This window comes from Vitis riparia, chromosome 8, assembly GCF_004353265.1.
Source record: "Vitis riparia cultivar Riparia Gloire de Montpellier isolate 1030 chromosome 8, EGFV_Vit.rip_1.0, whole genome shotgun sequence".
In the NCBI taxonomy this organism is placed as follows: Eukaryota; Viridiplantae; Streptophyta; class Magnoliopsida; order Vitales; family Vitaceae; genus Vitis; species Vitis riparia.
The window spans coordinates 11,486,321-11,501,166 of record NC_048438.1 but is presented as its reverse complement, the minus strand read 5'-3'; the positions used below and the strand labels follow the sequence as shown (position 1 = coordinate 11,501,166).

Below are 14,846 nucleotides of genomic sequence, written 5' to 3'. Positions count from 1 at the left end.
TCAATGAAATAAGTTTAATATTTATCAACCTAAAAATATAATTGAAGCATAATTGTTTTTTTGTTTAAAAAAATGGATCCAAACAATACCGAACATTATAAAATTTAAACATATCTTTTTTAATTTATTTTTCAAAAAATTCATTTTATGGATTAATTAGACCATCTTTTGATATAGCATTATGATTATGCCTTTTGCTTGAAGCTCAATCTTAAGTTAATTAGAGCAATAACTTTGAAGGGAGTTAATATTGATAATTTTTTTATAAAATGTGAAATCATTTTTTGCCTGGATTAAAAAATAAAAATAAAAATATATTTTTGTAATTCATTTTTTAAATAATATGTTTTCTAATTAGTAAATTTATCCAAACACACGCGCACATGTATATATATATATATATATATATATATATATATATATATATATATATATATATATATATATATATATATATATAGAAACCTCCCTTATCTTTTCATCCAAGCTTCAAAAATAAGGTATTAGTTTATAGAAATATTTATGTTAAAGGGATAAAAATGTTTGAAAATTATAAATATAACTTTAATTTAATACATTTATCCCTATGTGTATATTTTAAAAATGTTTGAAAAATAAGAATATAAAATTTGATAAATAATAATTTCCTTTTAATTTAATATTTTTATCCCTATATATATATTTTTAAAATGTTTGAAAATGAGAATAGAAAATCTGATAAATAATAATTTTCTTTTAATTTAATATTTTTATGGGACACAGTGGAATATCATTCATATTCATATAAATCCCTAAAACATTCATTCAATTTCTTCTTAGAATTCTATTTTCTATGAGCATTTTTATTTATTCTCTTCTTTTATTTTATAACACGCACAAAACTCTAACCAATAGCTTAAAACATCATTCGATATTTTTATTTTCAAGATTTTTATATTGAATATTATGAAAAGGTATGTCCTAATATAATTTTTTAAATATGTAATCATTATAATTATGTATTATCTTATGTTATTCAATACCTAAATTTTAATTATCCATAGCTTGAAGCTATATAAACTAAATGTTAAAAATCATATAGCTAAAAATATTATATTTATACATAGTCAAAATTTATGTAATTGTTATTATTATTTATAACCAAACACTATAAAAAAATCAAAATTTGTATCGGTATTGTTTTATATAATCCAGTAAAAAATTTGTAACTATTGATATTTTAATTTTGTAATAGTTAGAAATTATATATAATTTTTTTTCATAAGTAGAAAATATGGAGACAATCTCTATTGATAATTATTTTATAGTTACAAGTCATGGACACAATTTCTAATTCTTTTGTACAACAAAAAATCATATAAAACAAAATTATTAATTAACAACTATATAACTAGAAACTACACATACAATGTCTAATTTTGTTGTATAATTAAAAGTTATATCACAAGATAATTATCAATTGATTTATATTCTTATAACATTACTCATATTTTGATTATTTTATAGCCTAAAGCTATATATAAAAAAGTAAATAAATTAATAAATGTTTAAACTCTTATAGTAAAAAATTATCTGAAAAAAATTATTTTATTATAAAGTTATCTTATATGTAGCTAATAAAGGAATTTCTTATTCTTTTTCATTATTATGTTTCTTCATGTACAATATTTATAAGTTATGCGAGTTTATAATAGTCTTGAAGATTCTTTTGGTGCAATCGTTTCTTCTATTGGGGGTAATTTGTTGTGGCTTGAGGCTGTTGCATTATGGTGAGTATTATCCGCTAGAAGTTATATAATTATTAGTATCCATAACTACAAGTTATGAAAACGAAAAAATTAATATTCTTCGTGCTATAAGAAGGATATATAAAAGCGTTAATATATATATATATATATATTTTCTTATAGATAAAAGTTATGGAAAACAAAATTTATGTAATCAAAAGTTATAAATAAAATATTTTATAGCATGAAGTTATGCAACCATTATTTTTACATTTTGTTGCAATTATGTAAAAATATTTTATAACATGAATAGTAAGTATGTAGATAATATTTACATCTTTTCAAAATATTACTATTTTTATATATCAAACCATACAAAATAAGTAAGTTGTTGATAATTTTTTTGAACTCTTATCACTAGAATTGGAATTTTGGGTTGTATGAAGATATGATTTTTATATTTAATATTTTTGTGCTAGAGGATTTTAAAACACTTTATATTCTAGTTGTTTGATACATAAGAATTTTTCTATATGATATAACAATTGAGATTAATTTTAATATGTGCTCTTTAATATATAAGAGTGATATATAATACTAAAATATGTTTGCTATCCATATAAAAAGTTAGATTTTTGGATAATATATATACTTATATTTTGGAAATTTTGGATATACAATTTTGAATTTTAAATATTCTAAGAAGTATATATAAGAATTCCTCTAATGCCAAAAAAAAAAGTTCAGGTATATGGGTTGAGAATTTAATACTAAAATTATGTGTTGAAAATATTGAAAATTATATGAGAATATTAGTTTCCTAACACATCATTTATTATGATACAATTTTTATTTTTTATTTTTTATGGTGCTTGTTTTATTAAGAATATATAAATAAATATTATATTTTTGTATAGAGAGATTTTAAAATTTAGTCCCCTTTGGATACATATTACCATATTTGTTTTTCCTTATTTTAATCTTAAAAATACCTATTCGATTATGGAATACTTCTTAGTTTCTTATACACAACTTATTAAGTTGGGTCATCATCGGTGACTAGTGTTTTTTCTATTGATTTTAACTTTATCTTTCTATAATAAGATTCCTTCAACCCCATAAGGTCTTTATGACATGTTTTATGGGATGTCTCGTTAATTGTATAACATTGATAATAAATGATATTAATATTATACCAACTAATAAAAACCTAATTAAATGCTCCAAAAGAGCTCACACTATATTACTAGTAGCATTTAATTCCATGTGAATGATACCTTAGTACTATGCTAGATCCAAAATAATCTTGCAAGACTAACGTCGTTTCCCCAAGATAAACATTGATACATCAACTCATAGCAAAGTCACATGGACATACATTATTATCAAAAGTTTTCACTTTGTGGCTATGTTATTTATACACCTAAAAAATAGTACAACATGTAGAAATTATTATGAGATAACTTTCTCGCCGTCAGGAGGAGGAAAGCCAGTTCTAGAATAACAATGTGAAATTATTTTGGAATGCATCGATATTGTCTCATCTTGAACCTTATATTAATCAATGTGAAATGGAAGTTCAAAAGACTATTCATTTGTAAAGACAAACAAATCAATTACTAAATGCATTCACTAACACAAAGAAAGTGACAAAGTTATATACCGATTATGAATACCCCATTACATATTAATATCCTTAAAGGACAATTAACTAATAAGTTTAAGGGATACTTGAAGTGTGATAGACTTATAAGCTCAAAAGATTCAATTTTTCATAAAAAGAAAACACATAAAAACTTGGTACTTTGAAAGAGGTCACAAGATGATTAATCAATCTTAAAAAGCCCTTAAAGAGGCACATATTGAACAAATAACCTTTGAAGAAGTACATATTGACCAAATAGTCCTTGAAGGGGCATATATTAAACAAACAACTCTTAAAGAGGCACGAATTGAACAAATAACCCCTAAAGATGTACAAATTGAATAACGATTCATATTCTTTTTTAGATAGCCTTTATAGCAAAAGGAATGATGGAAATTCGAAATCATTAATTATGAAAGAATGTTGACATAATTAGGTAAAATGGAAATATGCAATAAATACAAAGTTAGATTCATTGATGAAATGAGAAATATTTGAACTTATAGTCCAACATTAAAATATTTCAAGCTTATTGAAGATAAATAGACCTGAAGTCTATACTTGGACTTGAAGTCTTAAGCTTGAAGACGTAAAGAGTGTTAGATATCAATGGATATAAAGAATAAATTATAGCATAAAGTTTCTTGCAAAAACCTTGTATCATTCCCATAATGATTCAATCATATGATTAACAATCCTTGAAGGACTTGATATATACTTTATAATATATATATATATATATATATGAATCCATAGATATGTTAAAATCTCTTAAAGATTCAAATGCATAAAACAACCAAATCCCTTGAGGATTAACATACTTGAAGCAAATAATTCCTTGAAACATTAATATCTCATAATATATTATAGATAATGTTATGTAATATAATTATACATTACATCCTTGTATGGATTAAAATGAAGGTTTATAATTGTTACAGTCTTATTGAACTCCTGAAAAGATTATAAGAGTTGTTAATTATCTAATAAAAGATTTAAGAAAAGCAAAATTTTTCCTTGACTTGTAGGTCAAGTACTTTTCAAATGGAATGTTAGTCCATCAATTAACATACATAGGAAAGTCTTTGAAGTGTTTTTATATGGACAAATCACATTAATTAAGTTCTCTAATCTAGTTTATTCACTTAAAGTGAAAAATGACCTCTTTCATCTTAAAGAAGATAAAAAGAACTACTCAGTTCAAAAGTACATTTATCTTACTGTCATTGGTACACTAATATATATTGTTAATTGTACATGACCAAATATAAAATTTTGTCAATGTGCTTGCAAGATATTATTTTACACCAATTGAAAAACGTTGAAATATAGTCAAACATGTATTGAGATGTCTTGAAGATCAATCAAATGAACAAAAGTGAAATTAATGTTCAGCATATTCGACTATGTGAAAATCTAGCAGATTTATTCACAAAAGCATTACCTTCGACTATATTGAAAAAGTTAAAATACAACATCAGAATGCAAAGATTGAGAGATTTATCAATTGAATCGTTGAAGAAAACATAATCATGTCTATATGAGAAAGAGAATACAAATATGGATATATTGCACTCTTTTTTCCTTAATCTATATTTTGTCTAATTAGGTTTTACTCATAAGACTTTTAATGAGGCAGTTCTAATGATCTATACATTTAAATAATATTGTACTATTTTTCCTTTACTAGACTTTTTCCTAGTAAAGTTTTAACAATATGTATTCTTATAATTAATTAAGGAGGAGTATCATAAAATTTAAGAATTTGTCTATTGTGAAAACTTGTAGATGATCACCCATATTAATTTAAATCTCTTTGTGACTTTGGGGGAGACCTCTAATAAAATATTCATTTAGTTTCCTTCTTAGAATTCTATTTTATCTAAGCATTCTTGTTTATTCTTTCATCTTTTTTTTTTTTTTTCTCATTCTTTTATTTTACAAAAATTAATAATATTTTTGTTTTAAAAATATTATATTTGACACACACACGCACACATATATAATCAAATAACTATTTTTAACCAATAATTCAAGAAAAATAGGGAAAAAACCTAGGAAAAAAAATATTAAAACTTTACTTTTTGTTTTGGGATCCTTCTATTTTTTTGAAAAAAAAACAACTATTTTTAAATGGAGATAGAGAATATTGTTACGATTCTATTTATATTAATCTAAGATAATCACCTAGAATGAGTGAATAAGGTAATGGTCACTTTTTGTAAATTTAACAATTTAAGAATACAAGTGATAATGTAAAATATAATACACTAAAAATCAATATAAGAGCAATTGTAAGTAAATAAAGAGATTAAGGAAGAAATAAATGCAAATTAAAGATTTATAGGATTTAGCCCAATCTTAGTCTACATTCACTCTTCTCTAACTTCAGTATTAAGTTTGACAATTCACTATACTAAAATTTTCATACTGAGGCTTCCAAACTAAGTCTTCAAGCTTTATATTTGGATTAACTAGCTTCATTAGCCACTTACAATTTTCTTCAAGAGATACCTGATTGGAGCCAAAATATGTGCTCTAATGGCACATATTCTATATGATTTGTGCACCAAAAGACATTCAAATCACCCAATTTGACCTAAATCAATGCTAAGGCCCTAGACATGAGTTTAATTTGTACTTGGAGACTTATCTCAGAAGGGAAGGAAATGGTGCAAGTTGAATCACTTTAGATTTTGAAAGATCAAGAAAAGGCTAAATGAGAAACTAAGTGAGTCAAGACTCATGGACCATAAGAAAAGGCAAGATGAAGATATCATGAGTTTTTAAGATGAGAAATAACCATTATGGAGTAAGAAAGAAGGCAAGAAAACATGGGAAATGAGGCATGAAGCAAGATTCAACTGCATGAAAATTTAGAACTCAAAAATCTGATGGTATTATATACTCTGAATTTGAGGATAAATTTAGAGTACTTCCTAGAGTCCATTGTAAATATACTATATATTTTTTCGAAGCTCGGGAAATCAGGAGTTCAACACTTTAAACAGTGTGCAAATTGGAACTGAAATGAAGAAGTTATGGTCATTTGAAGACAACTGCACCAAGCTAGAGGGTCATTTCGAAATGATTTCGAAATTCAACTTATGAATTCGAAATCCACTTCGAAATTACACCAATTTCGAATTCACCCACTACCACTTTGATGTTTCGCCTCCTCTATCTTAGGAATTGCATCTATTCAACTTATGAATTCGAAATCCACTTCGAAATGACACCAATTTCGAATTCACCCACTGCCCCTTTGATGTTTCGCCTCCTCTACCTTAGGAATTGCATCTATCATCCACCCTAAGTGAACCCCACACGACTAGAAATCACCATTTTATTATTTTTTAATCATTTTTAGGAAATTATTTTGTAATAAGTGGCCAATGAGAGTGTGTCACATATTAGGTAATTGATGATATTATATTAACTCTCTCAATTTTAGGTTTGAGGGATCTTGGATTTTTTTTTCCAAAGAGTTTGACATTAAAGGTGGAAGAAGACGAGAACTTTGATTTTTTTTTTCTTTTTTTTCTATATTAAATATATTGTTTTTAGTTTCTTTTGATTCAAATTATGGATTTTTACCCTATTATGAATTGTGAATGTGACATCACCCCCATGAGAGGCTAAGAGCCAACTTGGGGCTTGAAGCATGAAAACCTAAGGGCTATGAAACCTATAGAGACAATGGGTAAATTATTATAACAATGAGATTAATTATTGGTTGGGTGACAATTTATCAATTTTTTTATTCTATCCTTGTGGGTTAGTTTAGAGAATGATACGGTAGGTTATTACCTGATATTAGTGATTCTTGGTAATTCTTGATCATTGGTTATCCTCGTTTTCCCTATCGTTATTTGCCCCAAAACAAAGCTATAAGAAGTAGGAAGGGTTAAAAAGGTAAATCCTAAACTAGTAATTAATCTCATTTATCTGATGGTTTCAGGAATCTATTTTAAAAAGGAAAAATTAGGTTTTTGATGCAATTTTGAGTTATAAAACTCAACTTGATCGCGAGCGACCAAGGATCCCAAAACCCTAAGATCATATTACTTAAAAGACCCTTGTTTTCTCTAATTTTTATACACTAGGTTGGATTGTGGAAAACCCCAAACCTGAATCAATTGAATTTAAAATCAATATTCATTTTTTTTATTAATTTGATTTCTTTTACTTAGTTTCACATTATTCACATATTGTTTTTCACTTTATGATTTAAACAAAAGCAATTCATTTATTCTAGTATTGACAATTTTCATAAGTCAATCCTTGAGGACGATACCCAGAATACTACAAAAGTCGTAGTGACTCTTTCTCTAGTTTTTCTTAACCAGAGTTGCTACGTAAAAATGCTAAGTATTTTCGTACAATAGAGAAGTTCGGTCAATACCTTAGTCCTAAACTCCTCAAGCAATAACCCATATATTTAGGTCTACCTCACAAGTTATACAAGAAAATTTTGATAAGAATAAAATTCCTAATTTATAATTTTGGCATAATGGAATACAAGAAACTATGGTTAAATGGTGTACTAAGATGAAATACAAGTTTGAAAGCAAATACACTCTAAAAACACTTCTCAAGGCTCAAATAATATTCAAGAATAATGTAGAACTTGTTCCTCATCAATATAAGAAGTTTGAAAGCTTTAAGCAGGAGTTAGAAACCCAAACTAGTTGTTAGGCATAGTTTCAATCGACCGTTTAGTCATTGGATGGCAAAAGGTGTAGAGAGTAATCATTCAGTTATAGGAGCTCAACTTATCGATCACTAATTTGAGGTTACACCACAGCTGGTTAAGATAAACTTATGTCACTTTGAAAATTTTTCTAAATCGATCGACCTCTTGGTTCAATTGGTTGGCCTATTGACCAACCACTAGTTAAATAAATATAAAAATTAAAAAAAATGATGCACAAATGGCCTTTAACGACTTGGATTATTTCATAATGGAAACTTAAGATTAGAAAATGCTTTTAAAGATGAAATGCATGTCAAAACATTGGTTTTTATTGAAACAATCAATCTCAATTTTTACTAAGATCATTCAAAGATGCATAAATGTACTCTATAGTTTTTGCAACTTTTGCATCTTTAACATAAAATCCTTAGAAAAAACCTGATTATATAACTTCTTGTCATTTTAAATACCTTTTTAATTATGAATAGTACTAAACAAAGGTGGTTTTCATTTAGAAAGATTCTTTATACAGTTTAAAAAATAAAAATAAAACTCATTTAAACATTTGAATGATTTTAGGTGCTTAAAAAATTGTAATCCAATATGAACCTAATGTACTTACAACCTTATAAAAAAAATCTTAGAACATGGGTCTTAATTCTTCTTTTCTTTGAGGTTTTCTCCTTTCTCTTAATCTTTTTTTTTTACTTGATTTAATTTTTAGATTCCTAACTTAAAAATCTTCTTGTCTAAACATATGTAAGATAAACTATTAATTCTGAATCTTATTTTTCTATCATTAAAATCAAAATTAACTAAACATTAGTTTCACAAATATAATTTGTAATATCATAATTTGGTCTTATTAATAAAAGGAAATTTGGCTTATTCTTTTCAAAATGTTGTCAATTGTTAATAAAATTTGTGACCCAAATAAGATATATTCCAAAACATAAAAAATGAAAAAGAAAACATTTACAATCTCCTCCTTAGAGAATTTGCAGGGTCATGGATAATTATTTTATATCAATACCCAAGTGTTGACTTAAAAAGATTTGGAGCAGAGATTTTTCTAGCAAGAATTTTAACATTCTTAAAAAATTATTGGATTCAAAATATAACACAAATTCATAAAAATAAAGTTAAAATATAAAACAAAAGTTTAAATGGGGATTTAAAAAAATTAAATTAAATATGACATCTTCTTAAAAGAAAAACACATAGGTTATATTTGGTTTTAGAAAAGTATTGAGTGGAGAAAAAAAAATTAAGGAAAATGGTTTTCTCATATTTTGTTTCATAAAGGAAAATTAAATATAATTAATATTAGTTAAAATTTAATTATTTTTAAATTATTTAATCTTTAAATTAAAAATAAAAACTAAGTAAAATAAATTTTGATGAAATGTATAAAAATAATTTATTAATTTTAAATTAATTTTTAATTTTTTTATGTATTTTTTTTTCATTTACCTTTCTTTTATGTTTTCTTTTCTTCGTATTTTCCTTCAAACTTTCAGTCAACCAAACATGTCCATAATAGAAAAGAGTAAATTCATTAGTTAATCTACAACACTAAAATTGATTTGAATATTTTAAGAAATAATTTTCAATTCTCATATTTTAATATATATATATATATATATATATATATATATATATATATATATATATATATATATATATATATATATATAATTATTTCAAAATTTAAGAGAATTTGAAATGAATCAAATAAAAATTGTTTTTTAAAGACACGATTTCAATTTAAATTCCCAAGGGTTTTTTTTTTAATAAAAATAAATAAACAACTCTAAATTTTAAAACTTATATTAAAATTATATTTTTCAATTATTTTAATACAAAAATCCACCCACCTACCCACCCAGAAGGAGACCATGGCGAGCTGAGAGCAACCAAAACAAAATGCACGTGGAAACCGATCAAACCAACTCCCCAAAGGGCCAAAAGCCATGGTAGTTGGGGATCCTGAAGAGCAGCCAGAAGCGACTCTGTAAGAGGGTAGTTGGGGGTTCGTCCATAAATTCTCAAGAGAAGAGAGGGAATCTGGTGTTTGATTCGAGAGGCATAATATTTGACAAACACACAGAGATGAAGATACTGTGCCTCCATGGCTTCCGAACCAGTGGGAGTTTCCTCCATAAGCAAATCAGCAAATGGGATCCTTCCATTTTCGCTCAATTTCAAATGGTATCTTCTCTTTTGATCTCTTCCATCTTTCTTGCTTTTCACACCATCCCACTAGCCCTTTGCTTTCTCACAACCCTTTTATGCTTTGATCAATTCTCCCTTGTGGGACTCAGGATCTCTCATTAGATTTCCTCTGTTTTTATTTACCCATGAATGTGCTGTTGCCATGTTGCTCAAATTATTAGAAATTTTTGGATCTACCTCTTTTCTCATGGAGTTTGTAATAAAAATAATTTAAAAAAAAAATTGCAAACCTTTTAAAATATTCACAAAATTAATGTTTTCCTATCACAATAACGTCCATATATTATTATTATTATTATTATTTTAAGCTAAAAACTTAATCATAAAATATGGTTTTAAGTATAAAGTTAAAATCATAATGATTGATTATGGTAGGACAAAAATAATATGTGAGTCTCGAGGTAAGAAAATGTTAATTTAATGAATATTTTGGAAAAAGAGTGTAGATTTAGAATTTTTTTCTTAAAAAAACAAATTATTTTTATAGCAGACTTCTTTTATGAATAATTATTGAATAGGTATTGTAAAATGAAATTTAATTATTAATCATTTAAAATGACTTTTAGTCTGAATTTATTGATATGTATTAAGGTTATTTAGTAAAATTTATTTATTTTTAAAAAAATAATAAATAAGGATAGACAAAAGAGCTCTTGAAAAATCACCAGCTTTCATCGATAAGGATATGAAATTATTTTATATACATAAAAAATAATTTCCTTCCATTCATAATTTCAAGTTAATTTTGATTCTATTAACACTCTAATTTTTTTAAAAAATTTTAATTATGAAATCATGCGATTAATTTCACTGGAACACCTTATGGGATTTTTTTTTATTTAACATACTTTAATTTCCATCAAATAAATAATAAAATATTTAAACTACCAAACATTTTTATAATTTATAAGTATTATTAAATTTGAATTTTTAATTTTTAATTTTTTACTTGTAAATTGAGAATAACATTTTTTCAATTATTTAATGATGCATAATTAAGTACAACTATCTTAGTATTAGTATCACATTTGTTTCATTAATAGATAAGAAAACTATTATCTAATCATTCACAACTTCTAAACATTCTTATCATTAGTTTCATTCTTTAGTAGTATGATCTTATCTTTTATATCTTAAATTTTTTTCCAATACATTCAATTTTATTATCAAAATTTTAAGTTTGATACAATATCAATTTTGTACTATGAAAAATTCTAATTTCTTATCATACTAATGTGATAATGCCACCACAAGTTTATGTTCCTAAATCATGCTTACTAAAAATAAATAAAAATACAAATAAAAAGTTGGGGCTTGTTGGCAACTGTTTTCAAGAACAATTTTCTATTTTTCAGAATAAAAAATTAGAAAAATACATTTGATAATTAAAACTTGTTTTCTATTTTTTTTGTTCTCAATAATAGAAAACAAGATGTTTTCAAATAATACATTTTAATTATTTTATTTTGTTTTCACTTGCTTTTTAAGAATTGTGTTAAAAATAATTATATAAATACGTAGAATGATTAAAAGTAAAACAATAGGTATAAAAATATTTTAAAATATATTTAAAAATAAGTTAAAAAACATTTTAGGTTTTCAAACAAATTTTTATTTTATGAAACATCATAAAACGGTTTTTAAAAATTATTCTCAAAATTTTTTTAAAAATAATTCTTAAACAACCCCTTAAATTTTTGTTAAAATAGATCAAATGCATAGCCTCTTAAAAGATCCTAGCATTATTAAAAATAATTAATTAATTTTTTAAATTGCTCTTTGAATTATGTATCCAATAAACCTTATAAAAAATGAAATGAATTATTTATTTGATCTTATATATATATATAAACAACAACAACAACAACTTGAGATATAAGACATTGACATTGGAGGACAGAAGGATGGAGAGTCCATACAAACCACTAGGGCTCCAAAAATGCTGACTTGGAATTTTTCAAACATGTACCAAACCCAAATTTGTTACGTAGTCTAAAGTTTGTTTGGGCTCCTATTTCTATTTTTAAAATATTTGTAACAAACATTGAATTATTTTAACAAAATATTTGGTGGGTTGCCTTCTTTATTTTCTTCTTTGGACTGACACATTGGTGGGCCCTCAAGTGATTAGCATCATGAAATTATTTAGATTTTTTTATATGAGATGTCTGGGAGTTGGTCTTCAGGTAGAGCAATGAAATATAATAGAAAAACATTATTGGGCCAAGATTTGCACATATGCTGGGGAGAAAAGATAGCATATCAATTGAAGCATTATCCACCTCTGTGTTGTAGGAGTTCCCAGATGGCATGTTTCCAGCAGGAGGCAAATCAGACATAGAGGGCATTTTTCCACCACCTTACTTTGAGTGGTTCCAATTCGACAAGGTTTTTCTTCTTTTTCAATTTTTTTTTTCCCCTTTCTACAACACACAACACTGCAGTTTTGTGGAATTAATGCCATAATATCACATTTTTTACCAGGAGTTTACAGAATACACAAACTTGGAAGAATGCATAGCTTACTTGTGTGAATACATCACCACCAAAGGCCCTTTTGATGGTTTGCTTGGATTCTCTCAGGTATCCCATCTTTACTTTTCTTTCTTTTTCTTCATTGAAAATGTACAAGAGGAATAAAAGACAATGCCACTCTTTTCAAATCCACCCTTCAGATCATTCATATATTGGCATGTCTCCTTCATCTAAAATGACTAATCGGTTGTTTTATCCAGGGAGCAACACTATCAGCTCTTTTACTGGGCTACCAGGGACAGGTAAGCTGACCCTCTCTCTCTCTACTTGTGTAATGAGTACAGACATATACAATACAAGGTGATTGAGGATAGTAAATGTGGTGAAAACAGGGGAAGGTGTTGAAGGAGCACCCACCCATGAAGTTGTTTGTATCAATTTCAGGGTCCAAGTTCAGAGATCCCAGCATATGTGATGTTGCCTATAAGGACCCCATCAAAGTCAGATCAGTCCACTTCATTGGAGCCAAGGACTGGTTGAGATTGCCTTCTGAGGACCTCGCCACTGCCTTTGACAACCCTCTTATCATAAGGCACCCTCAAGGCCACACCGTCCCTAGATTAGGTGAGTCTTTCCTCATTCCCAACCCCTAAGGAAGTTTTCGAGTGTTTAAAGCAATGATTATAACTTTGGCTACCTATTTCATTGTTGCGTGTGACAAACAGATGAGGCAGCAACTGAGCAATTAAGAAGCTGGACCACGGAAATCCTCCTCCATCAAAGCAATAACGCTTCAGTTAACAAACATAATTTGGAGAATGGAGAAGTGAAAGCAGATGAGGCACAGATGGAGAATGGAGAAGTGAAAGCAGAGGAGCACAAGGGTAAGGTAGAAGAAGCATGTAAGACCCAAAAACCAGAGGGTGTAATTGAGAAAAAGATGGAGAATGGAGCTGGGGGGTTAGAGGCAACACAAGCCTGAAGCAATCAGGTGGGGATATAGATAAAGGTAGCCCTCCACTCCGGACCATGCTTTTAAAGAAATTTTGGAGTGTGAGTGAGTGAAATAATGTTTGCCTATTCTTATCATAGTTTTCCTATGGGTGCTGAAGGAAAATTAGTGCTCCCCCTGGATTAACTTTGGTTTTTCTTCTTTTGATTTGTAATATGTTTCACCTCTATTTATGGGACTCATCATCGTTTTGCCCCTACCATGTCTGTGGAATGATCTTAAGCTCTTCTATTCTGAAGTTTTTCCTCCCTCAAAAGACATTTTATCTGAAAAAAAATGCAGACAAATAAAATTATCTCAACCCTCTGATCCTTGCACCTAATAAACAAGGCAGGCGACATACTTTACACCCTTCTTTTACTAGAAGCTCCTGGATTTCTTCCCCTTCCAGTAACCAGGGGCAGAAAATGATCAAGAAAGATGACGTAAGGTAGAAATTATAATCACTATAGCAATTGGGTTCTGAAATAAAGTTTAGGGAACATTGGAGAGAGTAATGTCTGCAGGATTACAATTCCCACAGCTTCAATCAGGTCGAAGACCAACCTAGCACTGCCCAGAGGGTCTCTTTAAGCAAGTGACATGAGCTAAAGTAATGTTGCACCAGTCCAGGTTGGTGTAGAAGTCTGTTTCTATTTGAACGAGTTCATTCAGCAATGGAGCTGAGTTGATTCAGGTACGGTAAACTAAAGTAAGACGGATTACAAGGGATGTATACATCCAGAACCAGATTGACAAATCAGGTTCACGGTGGGATGCCAGTGCCGCTTAAAAAGTTTGGTAATCTTGTGTTAGTACTACATTAAACAAACACACATCTGATGTTTGCTCTTTCTACTTGGAAGGCTTTCTACCTGACGGCTACAAACAAAACTAATGGCAGAAAAAAGTTCCCACACTAGGTTGAATTCGAGGCACACCCTTCACTGCTCAAACTGTGTTTGTTCCACTTAATACATCTCTCCCAAGTCGACTCAAAACTTAGACCATCTTGGACAAAGACATTTGAGTTTCAAGGGAAAAATCACTTTCATATATTTTTTTCATTGTAACTAT

At 27.5% G+C, this 14,846-nt stretch overlaps 1 protein-coding gene across 1 annotated transcript; it reads left to right on the top strand.

Moving 5' to 3' along the window:
• The first annotated feature begins 10,039 nt into the window (after positions 1-10,039).
• Positions 10,040-13,992, top strand: LOC117919978 (dihydrofolate reductase-like). Its single transcript, XM_034837311.1, has 6 exons — positions 10,040-10,279; positions 12,599-12,691; positions 12,788-12,886; positions 13,039-13,080; positions 13,171-13,402; positions 13,504-13,992. Exons 1-6 carry the CDS (start codon positions 10,181-10,183, stop codon positions 13,758-13,760), a joined length of 822 nt encoding a protein of 273 aa, XP_034693202.1. The 5' UTR covers positions 10,040-10,180; the 3' UTR covers positions 13,761-13,992.
• The last annotated feature ends 854 nt before the right edge of the window (positions 13,993-14,846 follow it).